Source organism: Arachis hypogaea, chromosome 16 (assembly GCF_003086295.3).
Source record: "Arachis hypogaea cultivar Tifrunner chromosome 16, arahy.Tifrunner.gnm2.J5K5, whole genome shotgun sequence".
NCBI classification, from domain to species: Eukaryota; Viridiplantae; Streptophyta; class Magnoliopsida; order Fabales; family Fabaceae; genus Arachis; species Arachis hypogaea.
In genome coordinates, this window is record NC_092051.1 from 142,342,651 (window position 1) to 142,352,973 (window position 10,323).

General features: G+C 29.4%; 2 protein-coding genes across 2 annotated transcripts; one reads left to right on the forward strand and one right to left on the reverse strand.

Moving 5' to 3' along the window:
* Window positions 1-1,117: 1,117 nt before the first annotated feature.
* LOC112755439 (signal peptide peptidase) lies at window positions 1,118-6,771 on the reverse strand. The gene is made up of 12 exons (XM_025803527.2): window positions 6,409-6,771; window positions 6,163-6,280; window positions 5,515-5,630; window positions 5,262-5,413; window positions 5,082-5,167; window positions 4,536-4,663; window positions 4,165-4,215; window positions 3,687-3,773; window positions 3,508-3,577; window positions 2,488-2,624; window positions 1,933-2,010; window positions 1,118-1,361 (listed from the first exon to the last, which is right to left on the reverse strand). Exons 2-12 carry the CDS (start codon window positions 6,200-6,202, stop codon window positions 1,281-1,283), a joined length of 1,026 nt encoding a protein of 341 aa, XP_025659312.1. The 5' UTR covers window positions 6,203-6,280; window positions 6,409-6,771; the 3' UTR covers window positions 1,118-1,280.
* A 2,848-nt stretch (window positions 6,772-9,619) lies between these two features.
* Window positions 9,620-9,976, forward strand: LOC112757733 (protein DOWN-REGULATED IN DIF1 11-like). The gene has a single exon (XM_025806289.1). The coding sequence runs from the start codon at window positions 9,620-9,622 to the stop codon at window positions 9,974-9,976; it is 357 nt and encodes a 118-aa protein (XP_025662074.1).
* The last annotated feature ends 347 nt before the right edge of the window (window positions 9,977-10,323 follow it).

Genomic DNA, 10,323 nt, shown 5'->3' on the forward strand with positions numbered 1-10,323 from the left:
GTAATGTCTTAATGACTTAGGATATTAAAGAAATACTCCACATAGTCACTAATAATTTAGAAATTAAAGAAAAAATATTTTTATCATGTATTTACCTAAATCACTAGAATATTACAAACTTTTATAGTACTCATAACATCTTTTAAGCCATTTTTTAAAATTATTTTGTATAGAATAAAATATATTTTTAATTATTTTGTATGGAATAAAATATTTTCTTTCATTTCTAAATTATTATTGACTATGTAAAGTATTTTATTTAAAATTTGAGTACATGCATGTATTTACCTAATTAAAACATTACAAATTTTTATAGTACTCCTAACATTTTTTAAGTCATTTTTTTAAAATTATTTTACATAGGATAAAATATTTTTTGTAGTATAATTTAAATAAATTTATTAAAAAAATTTATTAAAAAATATTCATGAGCTATTAAAAAAGGACAGAAAAGTATTTTATGGAATTCGAATTGATAGCTCATTAATATTTTAAAGAAGTCTCGTAATTAAATATTTTGTTAGCTTTTTTTTAACGTATGAAATAAAATATATATTTTTTTAATAAATTATTAATTTTTTAACAGCATAATTCGAATTATACCATGAATTACTGTGTGTGTAATTCGAACCAAGCTGGTTCGAATTAGTGTGTGCGTGTGTTTGTGTATAATTCGAACCCAATATAGAAATGAAGTTCGAATTTAGCTGGTTCGAACTACATGTAAACGTGCATTGGTGGATTCATGAAGCAGTTTTCGTTCTGGCTGATTGGTGTAAAATTTTACTCCCTTTAGCTTATTATTGTGATTTGCCCAAATTATTGTTGAATTGGTCCTAATATTTTTAAAAAATCAACTGTCATAGATATATTTGATACAATTCAAAAAATTTTGAGACAAAATTGAAATAAAATAAAATTTATGAATATTTTTAACAAATTTTAAGGAAAAAAAATATATTTTACCCTAATTAAAAACGCCATCTAACAAAGAAGGCTTCCTCTTGCAAACTTGTCAAAATTATGTATACTCAGTGAAAACGAATTTGGAAACAACAAAAAGATAAGAAAGAATGAAAGGAGATAAAAGAAAATCGGTTAAGTGATAGAAAAATGCTTGAGCAGAAAAATGGGACTAATGATATATTTCTCAATCACAAATCTTTTACAAATGTATGCTGCTGAATAAGCTAGCATTACAGGTAACTGGGGCTTCCAGAAAATGACTATTTCTTCTCCAACTCCAATATTTCAATTCCAAAGAGTTATGGTATGCAAGTTTATTCCACCTTTTTGCTAGATTTGGGATCACTGCCTTCTTGAGATGAGTTGGCTATCTTGGACTCGTCGAACTCCAATAACTGATTTGAAACAAAATCAAAAAGTTGTTATGCATAAATTCTACAGGTCTAAGTCTAGTTAAACATACATTCAGTTAGTCTTCCTCTAACTATAACTCGATTCATAAGGATTGTTATTACTACGATAAAATGTTAAACATACTTAATAACCTTATAGAAACCTTAACAGGAAACTTTAGGTCAATTTACATTTGTAAATATGTACAAGATTTAGTTTTGATCTGTAACATGATGCAGTTTTTTTAAAAACAGTTAAAACCTTACAGTAGAAGAAAATTTAGTTACAATGTTATAGTTTCAAACCAAAATTAAAACTCACACTTTCTAGTGGTTTCTAACATTCAATTAATATCCAAAATAGAATTTAACTTTTGATCCACTATCAATGAACCATTAGGTATTTTTATTCTAAAAAGAAAATGCTTGAAACTTTTATTGCCATTACACTGTTGCAATTTGCAAGTAATTTGTTTTTACAAAGTACCCTATTGGGTATGTACTGCCCTCACAAAAAATTAGTAAGAATTTAACAATGAACAGATCAGAGGTAAAATTAGTAAGTCAAACGAACCTGTTTAACATCAGCATTCCATATGCAATGAACAGCCAAAGATCCAATTACAGCAGGTACAATGTATAAAAGAGCAGGCTGAAACAAAGATAAAAGGAAAGAAGGAGGGGGGAAGGGGGGAATCCAATCAATCCATGTTAAAAGAGAATGCATTTCCTATATGAATCTAAAAAAGCTAATTTCAATAGTACTCTTTTCTACTAAAATGTACTAACACTTCAAAGTTCATTTATAATTGATGAATATTTTATGATATATGAGTAAACATAAAAACTGGAGGAACTTTGCAACTTTAGTACTTAATTTTGTAGGTGTTTTCAAACTGCAGGATGGCCCAGCACACTACATGGCCTTAATTTTGTCAGTCGGATGCACATTTCATCATATTATTCACAAAATTGTCAAAGAAACATGATATTTTCACATGCTTGATCAGCCATATGTGTCAATATGATCTTCAAATACTTTCTATCTTAAACTACCATGACATCATAATTGAGAGCCAAGAACAGAAGAGGGAAGTAAAAGAAGAAATAAGTACTCAGATCCAGTCACCTGAGCAGCTTGAAACCAATTCATCACAAAAATTGTAAGCGCCAAGCCAATAGTATATCCTAAAAATGAGCTTTTGAAATACTGAGGCTGTTTTCCTCTAGACACATCAAACCGCAAAGCCAATGCTATGAAGATACCTGAGGGTATTTTATAAAAAAAATGAAATAACAAAATTATGACATAGAAGTCACTGACTCTTCACCCCAAAATGCACATAAGTATGAAAATATGAAAGATGAAAACTGCATAAAATTCTGCAGTACATGCAGGGTATACAATAAAAAAAAGTATATAATCTTTTCATGACTAATTCCACAATGTGAAGCATATAAGAAAATATGAAACATGTTTCATAACAGAAATGAGATAGGAAAAGTTCCCTATTCAAATGGTCACATAGAGAACAATGGTCAAGTAGTGCAAGTGCAACATGGATGGAATTGAAACAACCATACAGCCTCTATAAAATAGTCATTGACTAAATATGTGGTTAACCATAGGTGAAACAAAATTGAAGATCAGAATAATCTCAAAGAAGAATTTTACAGACTTAAACTAGGTGAAGATCTTAGAAGTTCTGGTTAGTAGAGGATGACACTACCACAAGAATTTACATTTAACTTTTTTGTTATATCAGGTGTAATTAGGGAGATAACATTTGTTATTTTATTTTGTTGCTGTTTGTTGCTCTACCAATAGCTTTTGAGGTTTCATGAAGCCAAAGGTGAGAGCAACCATTCTTCCTCATTCCACATGAAACTCACTTTTGTGTCCCTATAAATTGACAGATAATGTGGTGAAATGCATTACCTTTGTTTTAAAAACTTGCATTTTAACATTCCTCAAGTTGAGCCACTTAAAAATTTAACATCCCTACTCACTCATTAACGTACAACTCTTTTCCTACAATATATCAGAATCCAATACCAGATATAAATTAAGAAGTTCTACACTAATCTCACTGCTACAAAAAGCCGGATACATTTGCAAGAAAATACATCAATAAACAAGTCAGCCTACCAGGGATGACAATGTCACCAAGGCCAAGCATTGAAAATGGCCGGGTAGAATCTGCTGTGGGGAACAAAAGCTGAAAAATAATTGGAATGATCAATATTAGGAAGATATTGTATAATGTATACTATTTAACTTCATATAAAGGAGAAAATAAACTCAATTCACTTATATAAGACTTTAACCTTTATCGGAGCATCAAATGATTTAGCAACGCTAACCATCACTGGAGTGAAGAAAACCCAGAAAATGTCATATACAAATAGTCCAGTCTGCACAACACATGAATAGAAAAGATACACACATCAACTAACAGGAAACACTAAAAAAAAAGTGTAGTAGAAACTTTGTTTAAATACTAGTCTCGGTAAAAAGGATTGGAAATCAGCAAAGTCAAGATATTAAAAAATGAGGAATTGCTTCTCCAAAACTTTGTTTTCCTTTTTTTTCTTTCAGAAAAAAAAAAAAAAGAAAAGAGCTTATCTAAATTTTCTCAAATGAAGAACACAATTTTGAGCAGCTTGATTTAGTTGCAGACAAATGACGGGTGATCCAGTGGGGGAAAACAGTAATTAAAACTTAGTAAAATTAAAATTAAAATTAAAACAAAACGGTTCTAAAAACACCATTAACAATGAGGATAATTGAAGAAAATATTCTTACCAAGAGAATAGCACCAGTCTTGAAAGATCCAAGAGAAAGCATTTCAATTCCCTGCGAAGATTAAAGATTAAGCCAGTTGTCACTCCACTAGTTACTAATTCAAATGTGATTTACACAAACAAGGTATTATCAGTTAGTTTCTAAACCCTTGCTCTTCGGAGTATAATTATCATACTTTCAACATTTATGATATAAAAGAATATATTTATTATTTAATGCATTCAATTCAGTTGCTCATAATATGTACAAAAGCACAACAATAAAGAGAAACAAAGAATGCTAACCTTACAGTTCTAAAAGATACCTTTTCCAGGCAAGAGAAATGTAAGTAAAATGAATGAGTTTAAGGAACAACACATTAAGGATCAAACCTGAATACAAAAAGAAAGCCCCAATATATTATTTGCCAGCCAATGCTTCTGCCTAGCATACCAAGCACAGAAAAAAGTTCCAGGGATTGCAGCAATTATCTGTGACTTTGTAAACTCAATCTCCAAAGCTGTGTAAGAAAGGTGTAATGAAAAATATCATTCTGCATGATGGAAGCAAGTTACTGTCAACTAGACCAAATGCAAACAGCCAAAAAAATGCAAAATTCAAACACTTTGTCGCTATATATGTCCCCTATAGGTATTTTGTTCATATAACTTTTATGTACGTGTTTGCTTCAAATATAGTCATTAACTAAACAAGAAAAAGAAAGTATACTTGGCAAGGAAAAATTCTCAGGAAGTTATACTTCACACGTACATCACAAAACTAGCTGCCGTAGTCAGCAGAAGCAAGTGATACAAGTTGAAGAATATCATCACTGACTAAAAGATGACTGGTTATATATAACTTCAGGGTTGATACCCCAGTTAAAGAGTTCACAGAGAGAGTAGGGTGAAAGAAGGAGGCAAGCATGTCTCACATACAACGGAAATATGGGAAGCGCCAGACAATGATGTCCTCGTTCCAGTGCTTTGGTAAATACCGTTTGATAAGTGGTAATACCGTCGCCCTGTAAAAAGAGAAAGAATAAATGTTAGAAAGATGGCAAATATGAAGGGGAAAGAATCTACATGGGACATAATGGCCCTAGGTAAAGAACATACGAAAGCGCAATAATCCCAAGTAAAATGAAGTAGGCTGTCAATACAGCATTCACCAAGTCCTTTGATAGAAATTTGAAGAGTAAGAAAAGTGAGAGCAACATTGCACTCCCAACAAAGGGAAAACGCATGGCATGTTCATTAGACATTGTTTCCTGCATTATTATTATATACATGCCACATTTCAGGGAAGTCAGTTCTCAAGATGAACAAAGAGCAACATATGAAGTAACTGAGCATGAAAGGTACTACTCACAGAAGGCGGAGTTGGTTTGACGGAACGATAACATCCCACAAACACAGTGAGGCAAGCAGTCAAGATAACATTTACATTTGGTTCTACTTTAATTACAAGAGGTGCAAAGGTTAAACCTGCCACAAAAGATAGAAACTAACTAATTAACAAAAAATTATCTCAAAAAAAAAAAAAAGAAGCAAAAAACAAAATGAAAAAAAGAGAAAAGAAAAAGAGAAACGCTTTTTGGCTCCCTATGCATGTAAAATTGGAGAGAAAGGAACTTGAAAGGCCTACATATATCTTGATTTTAACTCCTCTCATGGACAATCCAAACGGATAATAGCACAACCATCTGAATTCAAGAACCTATTAAGAATTCTAAACCACAATCACTTTATCACTCATTCAACCCTACAGCTTAGTGAATTTACATTCCAAGCCATCTATGTTAATCAGTAGCAGGAGCAGAGATAAACATCAACTGAATTATCCTAGAATTCTTAAAGGTAATTTCAGGGAAACCAAAGACTAGTCTTCATTTTCACCCATTTCCAATTTACTCAGAAATATTACCTCCAAAACATAAATTAACAAAGCAAAATTATTTAAAAAATAAAATAAAAGAAACGATCAATTAGTAACATTGAAGAGAAACTTTCCACTAACCTGCTAAAGCCAAATTGGCAATTTTCTCAGTGCTTTTCATGTTTCAAAAATCTACCTTACAAGTAGCAAAAAAAAAAAAGATCTTCTGAAGTATAATCTTCCGAATATGGACCTCCCCCTGCGATCACAAAACGACGAGAACTTCAGAATTCAGAAATCAGAAGTTCATCATTGTTCAATTTCAGAAATGAATTTCCCAAAATTATAACGTTTAAAAAGGATCTCGGAAATAAAATGAAATGAAACCTCTTGCAGCGACAACACTAGGCACAGTCGCAGACTTTGCAGATCGGAGAGGCCAGGAACGAAAAAATAAAATAAGACTATGGTTTTTATCAAAAATGAAATAAATGGATTCAATTTTAGGGTTTTAAGATTATTTCGTTTTAATATTTTGATATTGATTTGTTTAAATTTCTAAACATCTAATTAAATTGTAGATCACGCGGTAACGAGGATGAAAGCGGATTTAGCTTCTCCTCCACGTAGGTGGAGGTGTGTAAGCCAATCAAATGCCTTCAAATTGCCACGTCAGTCAATATTACCCTTTTTAGATTTTAGTTTACCCTTTAGCCGTTGAAAGTTGAAACTTGAAACACAAAAGTCTCCAAACATGCCAAATCAGCCGGCTCAAGTTTGTTTATGTGTTATTTGTTTTCTAATGCGAACTGATCCGGTTAGATCGAAAATTTCGTCATTCAATCATTAATTCAGATTAAATCATCATTTAAATTGATTAAATACTTTTAATTTGGTCAAATTTAATTAAATCCAATAAAATATAATTAAATATATTTAAAATTAGTTTAATTTTATTCATCAAATTTGGTTAAATTTGATTAAATTAAAAAATATGTATTTTTTATGCATGTTTTTTCTATTAAATGTATTATGTAAATAAAATTAAATCATATTTTTTATCTCAATGATTGTTATTTTTATTTTTTTCTATAAATACTTAAAAAGTATAATAAATATAAATTTATAAATATTTAAAGAGTATAATAAATATAAATTAATTGATGAGTTATTAAAATTTAAAAATAATAATTAATTGAATATAAAATAAAACAAAAAAAGATATTTATTATGAAAAGAAACAAATTAAATTAAATTTTATATAATTATTTAATTATGACCAGATCAACTGGTTCAATCTATGACCCACCGATTAAATTAATGACCCAATAATCTAATAGTCTCATTGATTCGATTTTGATAACTATGCTAATATTTAGTCAGAATAAAAAAATAAAATTTGATTAATGATTCACGAGAGTGAAATATAAATAGAAACATAGGTACCTCATAAAACATCGGATAATATTCCGATCAAGAATATTTTTAAATAAAAAAATAATTCTTTTTATTGGAATAAGAGCAATAAAAAAATTATATACATATTTTTATTAATTTAGTGAGAATCTTTATTTTTTATTCAATTTTCTTCTTCACCAAAAATATTCTCTAAATAAAAACCTTTATCACCAAATTTTAAAAAATATAGAATACAAACATGAGTTAAACATATGTATATTTATATAATATGCAACTATTTGCAAATGCCAATTTATCTATTCTCTACTACTAATATCCTAACTACTAATGTTGACCATTTTTAATATTACTATTGATATTTTATTCAAGAATAAAGTGATGATTTAGTCCCTAAAAAATTATTGCATTAGACAAATTAATTTCTGAACAATTAAAATACTAAATTGGTTCTTGAAATTAACTCTTGTTGAACACCTGTAGTCCTTCTGTTAACACTGTTAAGTTTTTAAGTCGCCAAAATGTTTTTTGTGTTTTTTAAAGTAGTGTTTGTTTTGAGGTATTGAGACAGAGATGGAGAGATTGAGACTCAGTATTATGTTTATTGGTTCAGAGACTGGTACTAAAATTTTTTTTTCTGTCTCCAAAATTTTATTATTTCAGTACCTCTAAAAAGTGAAGACACATGGGACTAAAATTTTTAGAGATATAAACTGAAACTTTAATAACATTTTATACCTAAAATATCCTCATTTCAATTAATTAATTCCAATTTTATCTTTTGTTCAAATTAAATTAGAGTTTCATTATTGTTTCAATTTCTGTCTCCTATTTTACACCAAACAGAATACTGAGATTTATTTCAATCTCTACCTCTTAGTCTCTATCTCTCAATTTCAATTTTTCTATCTCTTTCTCTCAAACAAACGCTACTTAAAGGACAGAAACGTTATGACTCTGATATAAAGTGCTATTAAAAGACTGATTTGTCTAATGCGATATTTCTCTATCTTTTCATCGAACGCTACTCTATTCAATTTATATTTGAAATGGCTATGAAAAAGAATAAAAAATCTCGTCAAATACAAGTATATGCATAACATGTGTTGTACGAGCATATTTGAGTGTTAGACACTAACATGAATTAGACGGACATTTAACTTAGTTGATATGTTTAAAATTCTAACTAAATTCAACCTGGTAGCGAAAGTAAATGGATCAACTTTTACACGATTCTCGTGCATTTTTTCCACTCGTAATAACTATGGAAACTTTAACACTTAATCACATGTTCTCGAATAAAAATAGTTGTGCAAATGGATTAATTAAAGTTAATCACACCTAGATTTTTTATTTAATTGTTTATGATTGCGTTTTTAGAGTAATCTTTTTAGAAATATCTTTCTCTAGAACAATTTATATGTAATTTTGTATTTTGAATTTTTGTCCGTTGTTTAAAAAAAAAAGAATATCAAAGGATCACACATTTCTTAACAAAACAAAATAATATTGGCTATGCTTTGGTGAAGAGTAACGGCTATTTAATTTTTTAAGATAATGTGGTTTCAGATGAAAATAAAACAATTTCGCTAGATAACTAACTAAAGTACCAGCCAAACAAAAAAATATATTCTCAATGCACCAATCAACATATTTGTTTACAATAATAAAAGTGTAATAGCGAAAATTCATTCTACATGACAAACAAAAGAACATTAATTTTTTTTGAAACAAAAAATACTCAACACACTAAAATAAAAACAAAACTCGAACACAAGGTTATCAAAAAAAATATTAATAATCATAACGGTTTAGTAATTAAGTCTTGAGAAGGAAGGTTGAGTTAAATTTGCGTTTAATTGAACTCCAAATATTTTCTAAGTTTTTCTAGTTATGCATGATCTTTTTTCATTTATGGAAAGAAGATGATTTAACCATGTATTAGTTAGTTTTTTTTTTTAAATATTGTTGAAACAAACTTGCATATATTTAATAATGACATAAGTTATGGAAAACTCATATTTATTTGTAAGTTTTCGTGTCATAATCAAATAACTAATTGAACCAAATCATGTCAATAAGAGAGTTATATGTTTGTCCCCTATAAAACCCGCTTTACAAATCATCATAATCAACAAAGGATTTGACATAACAAAAGACATTGATAATCGAGCATTGAACCATGGCAACACTCCTTAACATTTGTGTATTGTTCATCGTCATGGCTCATGCTTCTTTGTTGGTCGAAAGTGGAGGTGCATCTAATTTGGCGCCATCACCACTTGCAATGTACCAAACCTATTTGAGCCGCTGTTCACAGAAGGTAGCGCAAGACTGTCGCGACGAGATTCATTCGAGTGTAGTTTATGGCAATCAAACAGTTACTGAAAAATGTTGTTCCAACCTTGTAAATGTTGTGGGAAAGCAGTGTTATGACGACATGTCCAAATATGTTGCCACACTTCCAGATCTCAATCCCAAAAAGGACGAAATTCTGCAGAGGAGTAGAAATGTTTGGAATGCTTGTGCTACACACTAGTTGATTTCAACTCAATAACATATATATTGTAAATAAAATAATGAAATATTCTGTGTGAATAAAAGGTTATATGCATTTTTTCGCTTGTAACAACTTTCCAAACTTTGTTAACTAAGTGAAACATAACACTTAATCACATGTTCAGAAATAATTGTGCAAATGGATTAATTAAAGTTAAACACACCTAAATTTTTTATTTAATTGTTTATGATTTTCTTTTTACAATAAATTTTTTAGGAATATTTTTCTCTAAAACAGTTTATATGTAATTTTGTTTTTGAATTTTCGCTCGTTATTAAACAAAAATATCAAACTTGACTCATATTCATTTTTGAAAGGATAAGACA